We start from the raw sequence: 18,384 nt of genomic DNA, 5'->3' as shown, positions 1-18,384 counted from the left end.
AACTATTTTTGCAATGATTATCACAATTGATTGGTTGATATTTTAAATCAAGAATTATAAATATTAATCAGGTAAACAACAATTACACATAGAGTCCGCCCGGTTAGCTCAATCGGTAGAGCGTAGGACTGTGAATCAGACAACCCGGGTTCGATTTCCGGGCGGACCATGTTACTTCTGTTGTGATTAGTTATGAAATCCTTTCTACGACTATTCGCAATGTACAACAGAAGTTGTCAGTTCCTTGCAGAGGTGAAGGCACCTAGTACTGGTTAACCGCCTGATAGTCTGCCCAGGATAGGCAATATTTTTTGTTTTATATACGTCTATGATTCTTTATTGACAAGATACAAACAGCCAGCCGCAACAACAGTGCTCAATACACACGTAGACATAAATAAAAGGCACAGTTTGCTTACAAGTAAACGTTGCACATATACACACACTCTCATTTCCAGGAAATCATGCTTTCATATATAGAACCATTCTTTCATGGAAACTGGTGATGCAAACTGGTCATATACACTCTTGCGCACAGTGGTCAAAAATTGATGCATCAGTGAGAGCAATATTTGATAAGTTATAGAGAGCTGATTTTTCCTGCTTCTGTATTCTGCGCGTATGAGTGTATATAACATTGTTTGATATTGTCGTTTGTGCTAAAATTTAGTTCCATTAGTTTTCAGAGTCATAATTTCATTTGTTCAGTTCTCAAAAACTGTCTTTCATTCTCATGTGTCTCTTTCTCTTCACTTGAACTAACGTTGTTAGCATTGTCTGTTTCATCTCTGGATTCAGTCATTTCAGCTCCACTGAAGGTATCTAATTCCTCTTGTGTACTAACAATGTCAACATTATGTGTTTCATCAATGGATTCAGTCATTTCAGCTCCACTTAAGGCATCTAATTCCTCTTGCGTATTAACATAGTCAGCACTATGTGTTTCATCTCTGGATTCAGTTATTTCAGCTCCACTTGAGGTATCTAATTCCTCTTGTGTATTAACATAGTCAGCATTATGTGTTTCATCTCTGGATTCAGTTATTTCAGCTCCACTGAAGGTATCTAATTCCTCTTGTGTACTAACATAGTCAGCACTATGTGTTCCATATCTGGATTCAGTTATTTCAGCTTCAAGAAACGTATTTAATTCTTCGTGTTTTTTTTCTTTGGCACCATCTAGAATACTTTCTCCATTCATGTTTACTTCTTCATTCGAATTCAAAATTTCTTCAGCTTTCGTGATATTAAGATATGAACTTTCTTCGGAATACGCTTGAGGAGTTTCAATACTTTTCTCATCATTGTCATTTTCCTTCGTTTTCATTTTATCAGTACATTCTCCTGTATAACCGCCTAATGAATTTTGAAGTATTATGCCAGTGTCTGTTTCTTTCAGTTCAGATTCGGAACCACTTATGCTAGACGAATCTATGTATTTGTATACACCGTTACCAATGTCTTTTTCAACACCTTCCGTTTCTTTTTTCTTAATCGTATCATTCTTAGTAAGGTCGTCTGCTGAATGCGGTTCATCATCTTTAAAGCTTTCGCGGATATCGTTTTTCTCTGTATCGTATGCATCGTTCTGAAACAATTTAGAACACTCATCACACAAACTATTTTTACGCGCAAGTTTCCGGTAGTCAAAACATGTGCTGATAATAATATTTTGACGCATGTGTGGTCTGTTTTGTTTGTACATTAAGTCACTTTAAGGTTCCAGCATTGCGCCTTAAAGCATGATTATGCTTAAATATTTGACTACTGGGCCTTTTTCATGCAATTTTCACTCTACTATGAGTAATACAATAAAGTAACGCCGTTTTCCTTCTCATGTCAAGCCTATGTCTTTATAATAAACTACAACCAGGTAAGTGAACTTCCGAAGATATATAGCTAGCAAATATTTAAAACCTACATATCGCATTACTATCATGTTTTACACGTTGTGCACTTACACGGTACGTGAGCGTCTTTGTGCGCCTCTGTCTCACCATGTCCACCAAGTCACGCCCTCTGATGCCTCGCCTGAAATACGGACAATTGTAGAAAAGTTGATAACATATTTGATAATCACATGGACTGGGTATGTGTTTTGTTTGCTCTGATTGTGTGTCAGATAACTTCTGACCACAGAACAAAATAGTACATGCTGTCCCTGTAGTTTCAATAATCGATGTTCGATTGTTCCACGGTAACAATGGGTTGCTGGTGGATTTGTTCCAGAGTGGATGAACTGTTATGATGTTGGACTCATTTGGTTGCTGCTTTATATGTTATCATCACCCACGCTTCTAATTAAAATTGCGAGTGGATTTTGGAAAGGTTTGACCTTGGATCAGAGATCATTAGAAAATCGGCAAGATACGTACTTTTGCAAATAAACCATTTTCTGAAGAAGAAGAAACTTCAGCCTTTGATCATTTGAATAAAACGTTTGATAAATTCATATTTCGGACCTACATATGTATAATACATTGTCGTATTAAAACCAAATAATATTTAGATATACGTAGTATACTAAGCATGCCTTAATAAATCACCTTTTGGCCACAACGGACACAATGATGACTATTGCAACCAATGCAAGACAGACTACTGTACCAATGGCTGCACCACAATCATGATCGCATCCACTTCCGGTTTTACCGACGGCCATGGATTCATTTTTCCTTGGCCATTCCGTGGCCTTACCATGACTTTGACAATCGGTAATGTTATATTTACAATGCAGAAAGATTTCCTTTTCCACATCTTCGGTAAGATTATGTGTTTTTTTTGTAACGTGGTCGCAAAAAACCGTGACATTGGTAGAAGGAGGTGGACATGGTACGAGATTTGTCCACCTTGAAGTTTTCAAAACCAGCCTGGTAGTTTTACCCATCTGAAACCAACAAATGGCCGTCATATTGGTTAAAGGTGAATCAACAATACAGTCGGAACTACAGGCAGTCCCAGATGACCAAAAAATAGCGATAAACACTCAACGAATAACACACAATGCCACTATAGTTTTCTTTACAACAGGGACAATTTGCATAATAATATACGTTAAAAATATAACGATATGTACACATGCTGGTAAACCAACCTTCAACGGCAGTATGGTCAACTGTACATCAATTTATATATCTTTCCTAATACTCGAAAATCCTCAAATCAAACTGAAGTCAATCCATCATGACATTATTGTCGTTACTTCCGTGTCAGATATTTCTTGAAGTGAGAGAAAACAAGTGAAGCCAGTTCGCCCATAAGCGATATTAAACAATAGCTTTAAGAAACTTAAATAAAATATGTATAAAGTTAGTTAACCAAGACAATGACTTTAATTAAAATTTGTAATTAAAAGCAAAAAAAAAAGTTAAGACTTTGATAAGTACATTTATGTTTGAAGTGGATCATGTAGACCCTACTGTACAGTTATTAAAGTGTACGATGTACATTCAGTTTATAATTTGACCATACCATCAATGGCTGGTGACTCCATATGGTTTGGTATCGTTTGGAAGAAGATCGTTCGCAGATAACTAAAATGTACACAACAAAACAAAACTGCATTACAGATTACACCATGGTCGTTCGTAACTGTGTATTTTATTTAAACTGAAATCGGACGTGAAATGTGGTTGGTAGTTGGGGATTCCAATATTCAACTACCTGCTAGTTGTCAGTTGGGGATTTGAATAGTCAACTACCACCTGGTAGTTGCCAGTTGTGGATTTGAATAGTCAACTACCACCTGGTAGTTGCCAGTTGGGAATTCAAAGAGTCAACTACCTGCTAGTTGCCAGTTGGGAATTCAAATAGTCAACTACCTGCTAGTTGCCAGTTGTGGATTCGAATAGTCAACTATCTGCTAGTTGCCAGTAGTGGTTTAGAATAGTCAACTACCTGCTAGTTGCCAGTTGGGGATTCGTATAGTCAACTATACCTGCTAGTTGTCGGTAGGGAATTCGAATTATGAACTACACAGTAGTTAGATGTTGATGTTGATATAAAGCTACTCGAGCATTTCCAGTTGCCATCCAAACAGCATCACATTATTGTACATCGGTAACCTCAAGTGTCTTAAAGCTGCACTCATAGATATACCATTTTTACAACTTTTGTACATTTGTTCTTTGAAAGAGCATTTTTTTCGTAAACATCTGTAAACTATTGGTATAAGGTTGCTGACAAAAATCGTAGACTTGCATATTTCCGTTCGAAAATTAATGTTTTATGGCTTAAACCGTGAAATTAAAACGGTTAAAGAAAAATGCATAAAACTTCAATTTTTTAACTTAAATATAAGAATCTGCGATCTAATTGTTTGTCAACAGTCTTATATAACTGGTTTCCATGAAATTTCGCAAAAATTGGCTCGTTCCAAGACAAAAAAAAAGTTGTCAAAATTTTCAATCTGTGAGAGTGCAGCTTTAATGAGAGATTTCCGTTGTCAAGTGTTTATGCATATTGTTCGCCTAATACAAGTGTTTTATTATAGTTAACTTCCGTTATAGCGCATTCAAAAATACATGTACAATATTTATGTTTATTTTGTTTCCTTAATTTTCATTTATATTGTGATTGACTCAATCTTATCATATTATAATTATGTCATACATAGTATAAAAGTTAGAACAAAGTTTGTAAAATCTAGATGAAGTTATGGAGGGTTAAGCGAGTGAGAACTTCTTAATCATTAAGATTTAAACAGATTTGTTACAGTTTACTTAGATTATAACTAGTTTTCTGGTTTCTGTTTTTATTGCCCAAATGTTCATTCATACAAACACTTATAAATGACATATATATGTATACCATTTAACACAAACCGTTATACCAAATAATATCAATGTAAACAAATAACCAGTTTTCATCAAGCGTGATTTCATTGGCTGGAATTGTAGGTTATAATCTAAGAAAACACTTAATATTTAAGCAAGATCTTGTACTAAAGTCTGATTAATGATTGACCATACTGAAAGAATGCGTTGTACATGTATACATCATAATACGTACGTGACACTCCAGCCCAACCAATAATTCCTCAAATAGTATTGATCAGCCAGCAACTTATACAATACAAAAGAAGCAGGTATGCTGGAACGGGTGTTTCCATGAAGTATAAGACAGGTAATGTGGACCGCTGGGAAGATATACACTGATCACTGATAATTATCGTAGTCTGCTTGCCAAGAAAATAAGATATGAGTATGAATGTGACAGACAACGAGAGCACGTGTATGTAAATGACCACGTGAACTAAAGCAGGGAAGTTTGGGTTCTTGTTCTTCCATTCAAAATATCACTTATAATGCAAATACATGTATCATTAAACTTTGTATACCGCAAACAAAGTCTTTTCTTGTTTGGCTTTTGCACGAACTGTGTGCTTCAACACGAACAGTATCAACATATTAAGTGCTGTGCTTTTTAGATCAAAATGAAAAGACTATCAACATTTTAAGTGGTGTGCTTTTTAGATCAACATGAAAAGTATTAACATTTTAAGTGTTGTGCTTTTTAGATCAACATCAAAAGTATAAACATTTTAAGTGGTGTGCTTTTTAGATCAACATAAAAAGTATTAACATTTAAGTGGTGTGCTCTTTAGATCAACATGAAAAGTATTAACATTTTAAGTGGTGTGCTCTTTAGATCAACATGAAAAGTAACAACAGTTTAAGTGGTGTGATATATATCTATATAAATACCCCGTCACGGAAAATGCAATAACACGTAACTGCAGAAATCAGCCACCATACAATAATAAGTACATTAAGTGTATGCAAAATGCCCGACAAAACACCATGTCTGTTTAGAAATGGGGTCTCAATTTAAGTTTCATCACATGAAAGTATATATGCGACCATTTGTTGAAATTGTCCGGTCAGGAAATAAGGGGATTCCCCTTCTGTATATGAATAGCAGATTTGCGGTAGCGCTATATATGGGGGCATCCTACCCACAGTCTTTTGATAGCAATGAACTCCAGCTTTGGTGCCATATGACCTGACTACATTTAGTGACATTTAACCTAAAATTATTTATTTATTCTTCAGATTTATCAAAAAGGTCACTCCTACCAAAGATCTAGCATAAAATAACTATGCTTTACTGTCAGAAAATCTCGAAATGCCCATATAGCTATTTAGGCCTTTCGATCGGCACTAAAGCAGGAGTTCATACCATCAAGTGACTGTGATCCTTCAGACCTTCTTGGAATTTTGCCAAGTCAGAAAAAATGCCCAAATTTACGAGACTGATACCAAGGAATAATCGCGGATTTGGTCCCTTAACCCCCTCACCACGTAGAAGATCGATATTTTGTTTATATTCTGAGGTAGGTGGTCACGAGCATCCCCCAAGGTTAATTTGTAACTCCAATTTCTCACGGCATGCAATCAATGATTCCGCTTTTGACCTTATTCCTTGCCATAATATGTTGCATATTTTTCTTAAAAATGAAGGTTAAGTTTAGTTATTGATTAATATTACACTTAAGTACAACGTGTAAAGTATTATTTCATTATGTCCGGACTCGCACTGATAAATATTTTATCCTGTATACTAGCTATATATAGTATCTGCGTTCGTAAAGTTACTATTCTTTAAGGTACCAGTACTCAGGGACCAAAAAAAAGGAATAGCACAACAACAAAAATGACAATTAAGGAATGTGATCTTAAGGGTCGATTAAACGAGACCTGATGATTGCATGTTGTATTTAAGTTCCAGTGCCGCGGCACGCTAATGTCGTCTCAACTTGATTGCAGCCGTCCCAAAACCCTCACACATTGTCACGCTCTTGTGTGTTTGATGCATTTTACTTTTTATGTTGGGGCCAAACTGTTCTATAGGAAGGCCCAGATATTCTTATTTAAGAGAAAGTCCCAACTGAACACACATTGATTAAATCCTCCTTTATAAGGGAATACAAAATACACATCTATTTTTTCTCTCTACTTGTGTGTGACAGCTGCTTGGAAAATTACTATACAAGTAGTTTACTGTAACCTGATTCGACAACGTCACATTTAGTCGAGTAATATTTTATTATCAAGTTAACATAAACTTTACTTTTAATAAGTTCACATTTATACAAAGATAGTCAAAATGGCTTGGTGTTCAAAAGACTTGTTCCCAACAAAACTGAGTTTTGTTTATTTCATATCTTACATGGGATTGTTTATCAATCAAGGTTTGTTTAATATCACATATTTTCGCGACGTACCAGTAAATTGGCTGTTCAAAAAGTGATGTATGTATGTATGTATGTATGTATTTCTTTTAGACCTTGCGATCAAGGATAACCCGTGAAAGTGCAAGCACTTATTTCCAACGGGGTCCTTTTGTTTTTGCTGAAGGGACAGCACGCAGGAGAGACAGTGGTGGGATACAAGGAAGTCCGGGTGCGATACCCTAGCTCTTTTTCGAAGAGACCCCTTGGTTCTTTTACATGCTCGGTGTAAAGCACCGATACACGGGGTACAATTTTCCTGGGTTAAACCAGTACTTAGTACACTACTTTTCCAAGCACTTCCCTTTAAATGCCAAGCGTCAGGCAAGGGAGCTACTTGTACCAACTTTTAACGTCTTTCGGTATGACGCGGTTAGGGATATCACGACCTCCCACTCCGAAGGCAGATGCCTTAACCACTGGGCCACGAACACAGTATAAAGACGAACAGGCCAATTCATGCATATTTTTAAAAAAACCCATTAAACTAGCTTTTCATAATTTACATTTTAATTTGATTCATCCTCGGGGAGGGTTCTTATTTAAGTATCCAAAGGCATAGTCATTCTACTGTTGCTTCTTTTTTTAATGATGTTCAGCCTGGACCAGGCATTTTATTTAATGATGTTGAGCCAGGACAGGCTAAATATCATTAAAAAAGAAGCCTGGACAGCATTTAAGAAAGACTACCAAAGGCGGAGATCAATTTTTCTGTGTATGCATTCTATATCTTTATTCAATATGAACTTAATTGTGGGTAAGAACCAGCTGAAGTTGAAGAGCACCATGCAACTGTTCAGGAAGTCATTTTTTCCAAGCACCACACCAGGCACACTTTTCCTCCCATGTTTACCTCATAAGTACAATGTTTGACTTTATAATATTGTTTCAATATTATTGTTACTAATGTATAATAATTAATATTGTTCATTCTAGACTGGTTATATTACTTACATTTATCTATTGTTTGAACAGGCATTTTAGTAACAGCTTCCAAGAACTCAAGTAACACATATAGCTACAACACTGTGACAGTTGTTCTTCTGACGGAATGTCTCAAACTGTTCGTTGCTGTGGCTGTCTACTTGAAAGAGTAAGAAATTAGTAAACAAAATTATGTTTTACCTTTATACACTTTCCTGCTAGACATGTCGCTGATATATATGAAAATCATTTAATTTACAAATTGCAGGATACTTGTAATTGTATTTGCCATTTTGAAACATCTGATAATATCATAACATTATTGATAACTTTTGAAAAATATAATCATAATAATTAATTTTAAATTCATATCCTTCTGATATAGCAAGATTAACAAGCATCAGTGAAAGTTAATTACAATTATAAACAAATATTATGATATAAAAGCTATTAAATTGTTCAATGAATATTACCGAATTATCATTCTGTTTACTGGAAGGCATTGAATGAATAAGAAAATCAGCATTATCATATAGTAATACATTTTCATGTGTACTGATGTTCATGTTTCAGGAAATCTGTTTCAGAATTTATTGAAGAATTTTACAACAACAGAGATAGTAAGTTTAAAGAGAAGACATTCCGGTTACATTTAATATTTCCTTTAATAACTAAATATACTATCTAAACCCTTGTAAGTTGTAAATATAAATATATGCATTTTATCAGAACAGTGTATAAATTTACTATAAAATGGAATATAAATTGCAAAGATATTGATACAACTTAAATATAGTATTGGGAATCGGTTCCAGTTTGATTATCAATAATCTGTTCCATTCAAGTAACGGATTATTGATTGTACAATTGGCTTTTGAAAATACCTTAAATTGTAGTATTAATAAATTATTCATGTACAAAATCTTGTAATCCTAAACTTTGCTTATGTTATGTGTATGTTTTAAGTTATTCAATGTTGTTGTTGCTTTCATTCATATTGTTAATGATACTTTGGAATGTAAAAATGAACTCAAAGGAGAAAATTGGCAATCATTAAGACCATTATACAATCATGTACTTAATAGATAAATGTTTCCCTCTTTTCCCTCTTCCTTGTTGTCTAGCGTTGCTGTACTATTTTGTACCAGCGGGACTCTACTGCTTCTATAACAACTTGCAATTTGAGAATCTGGCCAACTATGACCCCACAACATACTACCTGCTCCTTCAATTCAGGGTCGTCGTCACTGGAGTTGTTTTCCAGGTACTGTACAGCTTAAAGTGACTCACTCACAGATGTAATGTTCATCACAAACTTTAATTTGTTGAAGTTTAGTTATTTTATGAGTTTTTTATGAACAAATATCAAACAGCAAATGGCAGGTACTCATTTGAACCAAGTTTTGTAAACTGCCTAAAATGATTCATTTTCAATAGTGTTACTGAAGCTTTCCAGCAAAATGAAGCATTTTCTGCCACAACTTTAAAGAATTATTAAAAAATAGAGCTCTGCTGCAGTACTATGAATTTATGATGATAATTTATTATTATTGAAAAAAGCTGTTTTTTGTGTTTTTAGCTCGACTATTCAAAGAATAAGGAGAGCTTTACTACTCACCCAAGCTTCGGTGTCGGCCTCACCCTTTGGTTAAGGTTTTGCGTGCAAGCACACATAGGTTAATATCTCAGCAACTACTTGAGGTATTGCATTGAGACTTTATACAATAGTACTCAACCATCCAACCTACTTAATTAACCAAGTTTGATAACTCTACTTTGCATTTAATGCCAATAATAGGCCTTTATTATTTGACTTAGAAATCAGTGTTCTCAATAAGAACCGGCTGCCGGCCAAAATGGACGGTTCAAATGGCAATAGGGCCGGTTCAAATTTGGAAAACTAAATGAATTTTCAGTAGAATAAGTAGAAGCTGGTCGGTTACTGTACTATTTGAGACGGTTCAACCAAAACTTATTGAGAACCCTGAGAAATTCTGGTTAAGGTTTTGCGTGCAAACACACATAGGTTAATATCTCAGCAACTACTTGAGGTATTGCATTGAGACTTGATACAATGGTACTCAACCATCCAACCTAATCAATTAACCAAGTTAGATAACTCTTCTTTGCATTTAATGCAAATAATAGGCCTTTATTATTTGACTTAGAAATTCTGGTTAAGGTTTTGCGTGCAAGCACACATAGGTCAATATCTCAGCAACCACTTGAGGTATTGCATTGAGACTTGATACAATGGTACTCAACCATCCAACCTACTCAATTAACCAAGTTAGATAACTCTACTTTGCATTTAATGCAAATAATAGGCCTTTATTATTTGACTTAGAAATTCTGGTTAAGGTTTTGCGTGCAAGCACACATAGGTCAATATCTCAGCAACCACTTGAGGTATTGCATTGAGACTTGATACAATGGTACTCAACCATCCAACCTACTTGATTAACCAAGTTAGATAACTCTAGTTTGCATTTAATGCAAATAATAGGCCTTTATTATTTGACTTAGAAATTCTGGTTATGGTTTTGCATGCAAGCACACATAGGTTAATATCTCAGTAACTGCTTGAGGTATTGCATTGAGACTTGATACAATGTTACTCAACCATCTAACCTACTTAATTTACCAAGTTAGATAACTCTAGTTTGCATTCAATGCAAATAATTGCCCTTTATTATTTGACTCAGAAATTCTGGTTAAGGTTTTGCATGTAAGCACACATAGGTTAATATCTCAGCAACTACTGGATGAATTGCATTAAGACTTTATAAAATGGTACTCAACCATCCAATTTACTTAAATAACCAAGTAAGATAACTCTAGTTTGCATTAAATTCAAATAATGGCCCCTTTTTTATTCAACATAGAAATTCTGGTTGAGGTTTTGCAAGTAACCACTTTTAAGTCAATGCTTCAGTAAATACATCATGTAATGCATTGAAACTTTACACACAGGCTCCCAACCTTCTTATTTAATCAAGTAAGATAACTCTATCTTTCATATTATATAATGTTTGCCCCTTTATTTTGCGACTTAGAAATTCTGGTTAAGGTCTTGCATGTTAGCACACAGGATAATATCTCAGCAACTACTTGTTGTATTGCATTGAGACTTTATACAATGGTATTCAACCACCCAACCTAATTGAATAATCAAGTTAGATAACTGTGTTTTGCAAATAATGGCCCTTTATTATTACACTTAAAAATTCTGGTTAAAATTTTGCATGTAACCACATTTATGTTAATATCTCCGCACATGATGTATTGCATTGAAATCTAATCTAACAGTGATCCATGCATGTTTCGCCAAAACTTTTCAATCCTTACACTGAAAAGCGCCGGCATAGTCGAGCGCGCTGTCTCTGTGACAGCTCTTGTTATGTATCACCTAACATGATTGAGTTCCATTAAAGGTGCACAATAAAAGTTGATGCATTTTCTTTTAAATCTTGAATGCCTTATAATGGTAAGCTCATTTGACTTCTATGATGATCAAAACATACAAAAAGCATATGATTTTTGTAAAGATAAAAAGAAAAGCAATATTTTGGTGCTTTTCAACTGGTAAACTTGTGGCCATGTAGCTATTAATTGAAAAATATTTAAAGGCTTTTATTTCTTTAACTGTTTTCATTTTTGGAATTGAGTCTTTGAATCTCAAACTCTGACTCAAAATGTCAGTAAATCATGGATCATTTATTAATGAATAAAGTAACATCCATTTTCCTTACAATTCCTTACAAAGTGGAATGATATGTTAAAACTTTTTTAACACAGGTTTTTATTATATAATGTTAAGTGGAATAAGACCTGAATGGCCTATATGTTAAAAAGTGACCAATGTGAACCTTCTTGTGAATTTGTGTCTTGACATCTTCATACCAAACTCTCGTACACCCTGGATTGGGATTGCAGTTGCTTCAATATTTTCAGAATAATGGAAACGATCTATTCAGTTGAAAGCCTGATGATTTCTATAATGTTAAGTTTGTTCTAATGAATCCGATTCTAATCCTTGTTACTTTGTTGTTGTTTTTAGCAATTATTGAATTCATTATTGATCATATACTGTCTACAGTCTAACGTGATTTGAATCTGATGTAGCATCTGTTCCATTAAAGCACAATGGGTAAAATAGAGATTCATAAACAAGATATGTGGTATGGCTATATTAAAGTGGTACTCGTGTTTATAATCAATATATAAGACACATAAATTTTGAGTGATAAACCTTTTACTACTACTTACTAAAAAATGCATTTATGGAAAATATTAATGACTGATTACAAGATGTTACCATGTATTAAATAACTGAAAACGTACAAATATTAAAGGACTGATGGGTCCTAAAAGATTTACAGTGATCAACTATCATCTCATAATGTAGAAATACCTTGTTTTCTTCACCTTTCTTTCAAATTAAACATGGTATCCATCATGAGAACCATTTGTTTTCAATATTTCTTCATCCTTTTCAGTAAATTAAAACAATTGTATGAATCAGGGTACTTGAGTAAGAGCGCATCTTTAAGTCTCATGTTTGGTATCCATGGACCAACTGTATAACGCTGGATAACTTATCCACTGGTTAGTTTGCACATGCAAGCCTTTTTATTGGTCAACGGTCAGTATTGGATAAATGTTAACCAATCCAATGAACATTTTGACCAAACCAAAGAGTTAACTGGTTTTATACAAATAGCTGCTGGCATTTACAAAAGGGAGTTTGGAACTACCTAAAAATGGGCTAAAACTTGCAAAATTAACGGGACTGGCATAAAAGTTCATGATTCCAGTTTTAATTTCATTATGAAAGCCAGGTCTAATAGTCTACTGCAAAAAAATCTTTTATAGGGGTATGTACTTGTACTCAAAAGTCGTAACTTTGTTGTAGAAAATTGGTCAGTCTTACAAACCAATTGACACTTTTCAGCATTTTTTCTGAGCTCGGGAAAATGGGCCTTTGCAAAACTAGCACTCAAAGGCCTATTAGAGGAATAAAATGTTCATAAGTAACTTCAATGTTAGGGGGAAAATGTATGATTTAAAGTACATTTTTAGATACAAATGTCTACAAATGGTCTCTGTTTATGAGTAAAAAAACTGCACGATCTTAATGAGATTAATATGAATTTGAGTTCTGCCGTATTATAGATGAAAATAGTTACTCATAATTCAAATTAAATGGTTTTTCTCTCTTTCAGATTGTGTTCAAAAAGAAGTTAAGCTACATACAGTGGGCATCCCTGATCTTCTTGACACTCGGCTGTATCATCAAGGAGTATGGGCGCGTGTTTACCTCTGAGACGAGCTCTACAACAGAAACCGGAGTTTCGGCATTCTTTGACCGACACCTGATACTTATCATGGTTCAGGTTTGTATTGTGATGATTTTTCTCTCACTTTTCTGGGTACCTTTGATATTAGCAAGATTTAAAAACATATATTTTGTGATGAAAGTAGGATTTTTTTCAGAAAAAATCTGTATTTGAAAGGAGAGAGTGATGAGACTACCAAGGTTGAAAAGTATGGATACTCAAATTAGATAACTGAATTGAAGAGTAATAGTTATTTTTATCTGGGAATAATTTTTTTTTAATTTGGGGGACATCCAGGCTCTCACTTTGAGAAAATGAAGAAGCCCATTGTCTCAAGCAACATGCCTCAACAAGGACATTGGTCATCTACACATACGCAAAATGTAAACATTACCTGCGTCCATTCTTTTTAAACATTTTAAATTGCTTGTATCGTGCTTTCAAAAGTGAGGAGCTTTGACATCCAAATATTTCATCAACATTTTATAACTTTCTTTTGCTATATTGTTCACTTTCATTTCCAGGTATTTTGCTCCTGTTTCGCGGGCGTTTACAATGAGTATTTACTGAAAGGACGCGGAAGTGACATCCACATCATGATGCAGAATGTATTCATGTATGTTGACTCAATTGTGTGCAATGTGATCGCCCTCGGCTACAAGGGTCAACTGACAACGGCATTCACTACGGACAACATTTCGTCAATCTTCCAAGTGACTGTGATTTGTATAATGATCAACAATGCCGCCATTGGAATCGTTGTCAGTCTGTTCTTGCGGTCACTGAACTCAATCTTGAAGACATTTGCTAGTGCCCTGGAGTTGTTGTTCACAGCTGTCCTTTGCTGGATAATATTTGGCATTGCAATAGACTGGTACACTGTGTTGGCTATATTGATCGTAACTGCAGCTACGTTCTTGTACGCACAAAATCCAGTTGTGAACAAGCCCCAAAATGAAGTGACACATTTACACGAAAACGGACATAACAAGGAAGAAACTGTATGATGCTTTCATAAGAAGTTAGATAGCAATAGTTTTACTGCTAGTATTCTATATTTATTGGCCACTACAAAATAACATATATATATTTGAACTTGTTCAATTTTAGTTCTCATCAAAATCATAGTTCTTGTTTTCATGTTTTAATGGAAATGGCATTATAGACACATTTTAACTTTGTTTTATTGTTATTATATCCTGTTTTGTTTCTAATTGTGATAAGGCTAAGTATTAAAACAAGTTTTTAAGAGAGATCAAAAAAGGGATATATATAATTTATATGTATTGTTTATTTCTGCAAACTACAATGTAAGGTGGCATTTAAGCATTTGATTCATTCATTCACATTTACTTAGTGGTAATTGTCACTGTAAGTCGATAACATTTGCTACCACAGACATACCAAAGAAATTTTCAAGCAATTCGGCAATTCACATGGCCAATGTTTAATTGTTTAGTATAAGGGAATCTTAGTATAGGGTTCAATAACAATGAGCTAGTTATTCTACATTTACTTGTTCATGCCAACAAGAGTGACTGAAATTGATTCAACATAACTTTCTTCACTATTGTTGTAAAGCTAGACCTTAATTTCACTATAACTTTCATTTGTGATGGTGAACATTGCTTATACTGTTACTGGTAGGGTATAAGCTAGAGTGTTATGGGGAAGCACACATTTTTGGAAGCACCCTTTTACCCTCATTGAGACTAGTATACACCTTCCTGCCTTCAAAGAATTATGAATAAGGACCCTGGTTTGATAATGTAGAGAACGATTTGTTAATTTTTTTGTAGAATAACATTTATTAATTACTTCAACAATTACCGTTATACTCTTTTTATCACATTACTACTTTGCTAGATTGTTTCTGTTGCAGTGAATATTAAAAATAGTCCATAAAAATATCCATGTTAAAACTGTATATAAGCATTATAAGATAAATAATCACAATATTCGTTGGAGTCCGTTGTTTTAATTACCAGATTAATTGTGTTGTATGTAGCTAGAATCAGCACTTTCTTTGCAAAGGATTGAATGCAGAGGAAAAAAATAGGAAACATCGTAAAATGATGCATAATTTTCTAGTCTTGCTTAAATTATTATTCATGAAAGGTGCATTGAATTGAATTGTAGAGTAGTTCTAGTACATATTTTGTTTTTATCATGCCTTCCAAAAAGCATACACATTATCATTGTAAAGAAATGCATATGTTTTAAAGTTCATGACTTTGTAGTCAATATGACTAATTTTGTTGAAAAAAACTTCTTTTTGCCAGCTTTCATTTAAATAGTACTTTACTAGCTGCATTTTCAACATTGAGCTTTATTTTTCTCTGGAGATTACCAGTTGTTAATTTGGCCCTGCTTTTCGTCTTTGACTTAATAATATACTGTGTTCTTTCACATACATTTAGAAATCCCTGCCACCGGTATTGTACAGTCATGTAAATATGAGAATTAATGACTATATTGTTGTAGCCTCGGCTTTTTACAGCGCACTTCAATTTCTAAGTTCAAGTTTTCTATGTTTTTATTGTGTTGATGTATTTTTTTTATTTCTGTATTTCTTCTTTCTTTAAACTATTTTAGTGATAACTCTATGTGAGTTGCTCATGACTAGGGAGACCTACAAAGAGAACATCTACAAGATACCTTTATTGTCAATTCTGGTAACTAAATTAATAAGGTTTTATCTGTTGCTTTATTTCATGTCAATTAGAACACTTTTACCTTCACCCGTTGTGATGTAGTTTGTTAACTGATATGGAGCTGCATTGACTTTTTAATGCATTAAGGTTTAAGTTAGGGGTGTTCTGTGAGGATGTTTTGTCTGCATTTAAATTCATTTCTTCCTGAAATGCTATGACCAAGGGTCATAGTTCATGACAACCCTGGATTGAGGTTTTTCATTTTAGACTGCACTTGTACAGGTTTAAAGTGTTTGTTTTTTGGACATTCTAATCAAACATGGTAGGAACACCCATGTAATGGTGCATTTAAGCCCCTTTACCCAGCTTAGGGCTTGAATCACTGTAGTAAAACTATTTTTTTAAGATTGGGATTTTAAGTCTGTCATTATCCCTATTTACAATTTGCCTTAGTGATGTGTTTAATTGGATAATGAAAGTTTTCAGATTCTCTGTTCACTTAGCAGTGAACTGTTATTGATGTTAAATCAAGTCTACTTTTTACAACATACTTGTTTATGCATGATAACAATCATTACTAGTATTATAATGTATAATAGACTGTGCCTTCGATAGGATTTTATTTTATGTTAAGTTAACTGCTGTGTGCAAAGTGGCTGTTTTCTGTGTGGTTTGTTTTGCATTTAATATGATAACAATACATGTACTATCATTAGAATATTTCACAATATTGACTTTTTATTTTAGAGTATTGAGCTTGGGGTTGGGGGTGTTCAGCTCCTAAACCCCAGTGATTCCCTGATGCAGGAAACCAGAGTCCCTGGCCAAACCATCAAGCTATGGTGTCCCATTTTGAACTAACTATGCATCCTTGGGTCCCCCAAAATATGCTTTCATTGATTGTTAGCCATATATAGGGACCCCATATAATCAAACCCCAGAATTGTAAAGAATGAAGCACACAGGACAGCCAACCTATGGCAACCATGAAATTACCCATCCTTAGTGATAGGCACATATGGATATCACTTTGAAGTGTATATAATACCCAGTTATTTTGTAGTCAAAACTTACCTAAAAGGAATACATGTATCTGTATGTTAAACTCATTTTTGAAAAAAATCGTGAAAAAATCCAGGAAACTCCAAAAAGCCATTTAATCAACAGAAGTATGTTAATGGTATGTTTCAGGCCTATGTACAAAAAAACTTTTTAATGAATAAGCAAAATAGAAAATACTGAAATTAGAATTGTTTAAAAAATAAGAAATACTCTTTTTTTATGCTCTTTATATATTTAAAAGGTCAATTATAATACTTAATACTCCACAAGGAACCTGCCCACAGTGCATTTCAGGGATTTCGTCCATATTTGATGTTTTGTGATAGATAGGTTGAGTTAGTTTTAAGCTAGGTTTTTGAGTTTTGTTCAATGAAGGGCTGAATATATATTTATTATTGTGTGTATGTAATCTTTGGTCATATTTAACACTGTTGTTTTAACACGTATACATTGTATAAAGGATAGCTTTAATGTGTGTGTGCGTCGCTTATGAATTAAATTATTTCAACCAAGAACAATCAATGTTCTTATGAGTTTCCAATTGCATTCAGAGTCGAGTCCCTTGATTATAAATTGTATAAGCTTGTTCTTTATTCCAATTTTACAATGCAAATTGAGGAAAGTTGAAATGTAGTTATTTATTAATTTAAAATGATTTTATTTCTACTGAAATTTTGTTTAGTGGTGAATGTCGGTCCTGTTTCCTATTGACAAGGTGGTGTGTAAGCTTATTAATACTCGCACTCGGGCCTTGCCCATTCGGCGAGTGCTCCGTTAAGATTGTTAGTTATTTCAGGTTTTGAAACATAATGCACAGACAGAATGTAACCCTGGTTAGAGCTACCCTGGTTCTTTAACGTGCACCAGTGTAAAGCACTGTCACACGGGACCCTCATTTAATGTCCCTCCCGGAAAACGTTTAGTATTCATAGTGATGCGACGGGGAATCGAACCTGCGAACCCTGGGTTGATAGATAACTGTGTTACCACTAGGCCACGGATCCGCCACTCTATTGACAATGAGGTGCTCCTGTGATATATGTGTCTGCGTCTCACCAGGGGCACATTCTTTAAGCCCCTCAAAATGGACAACAGTACTGGTTTCTACCCAGGAACTGGGTTGGTCGTAATTCATCTAAGCTTATTAAGCTCAAGTAAAGACGTATAAACTACA

At 34.3% G+C, this 18,384-nt stretch overlaps 2 protein-coding genes across 2 annotated transcripts; one reads left to right on the top strand and one right to left on the bottom strand.

Moving 5' to 3' along the window:
* Window positions 1-301: 301 nt before the first annotated feature.
* On the bottom strand, window positions 302-3,399 carry LOC128207205 (uncharacterized). The gene is made up of 4 exons (XM_052910002.1): window positions 3,095-3,399; window positions 2,547-2,887; window positions 1,962-2,031; window positions 302-1,588 (listed from the first exon to the last, which is right to left on the bottom strand). The coding sequence occupies exons 2-4, from the start codon at window positions 2,885-2,887 to the stop codon at window positions 689-691; spliced, it is 1,311 nt and encodes a 436-aa protein (XP_052765962.1). The 5' UTR covers window positions 3,095-3,399; the 3' UTR covers window positions 302-688.
* Window positions 3,400-7,021: 3,622 nt separating this feature from the next.
* Window positions 7,022-17,685, top strand: LOC128209158 (UDP-galactose transporter senju-like). The gene is made up of 6 exons (XM_052913060.1): window positions 7,022-7,192; window positions 8,207-8,324; window positions 8,729-8,775; window positions 9,280-9,419; window positions 13,381-13,551; window positions 14,019-17,685. Exons 1-6 carry the CDS (start codon window positions 7,108-7,110, stop codon window positions 14,499-14,501), a joined length of 1,044 nt encoding a protein of 347 aa, XP_052769020.1. The 5' UTR covers window positions 7,022-7,107; the 3' UTR covers window positions 14,502-17,685.
* The last annotated feature ends 699 nt before the right edge of the window (window positions 17,686-18,384 follow it).

Source organism: Mya arenaria, chromosome 11 (assembly GCF_026914265.1).
Source record: "Mya arenaria isolate MELC-2E11 chromosome 11, ASM2691426v1".
NCBI classification, from domain to species: Eukaryota; Metazoa; Mollusca; class Bivalvia; order Myida; family Myidae; genus Mya; species Mya arenaria.
The sequence above is the reverse complement of the archived record's forward strand: the minus strand, read 5'-3'. Positions and strand labels throughout refer to the sequence as shown.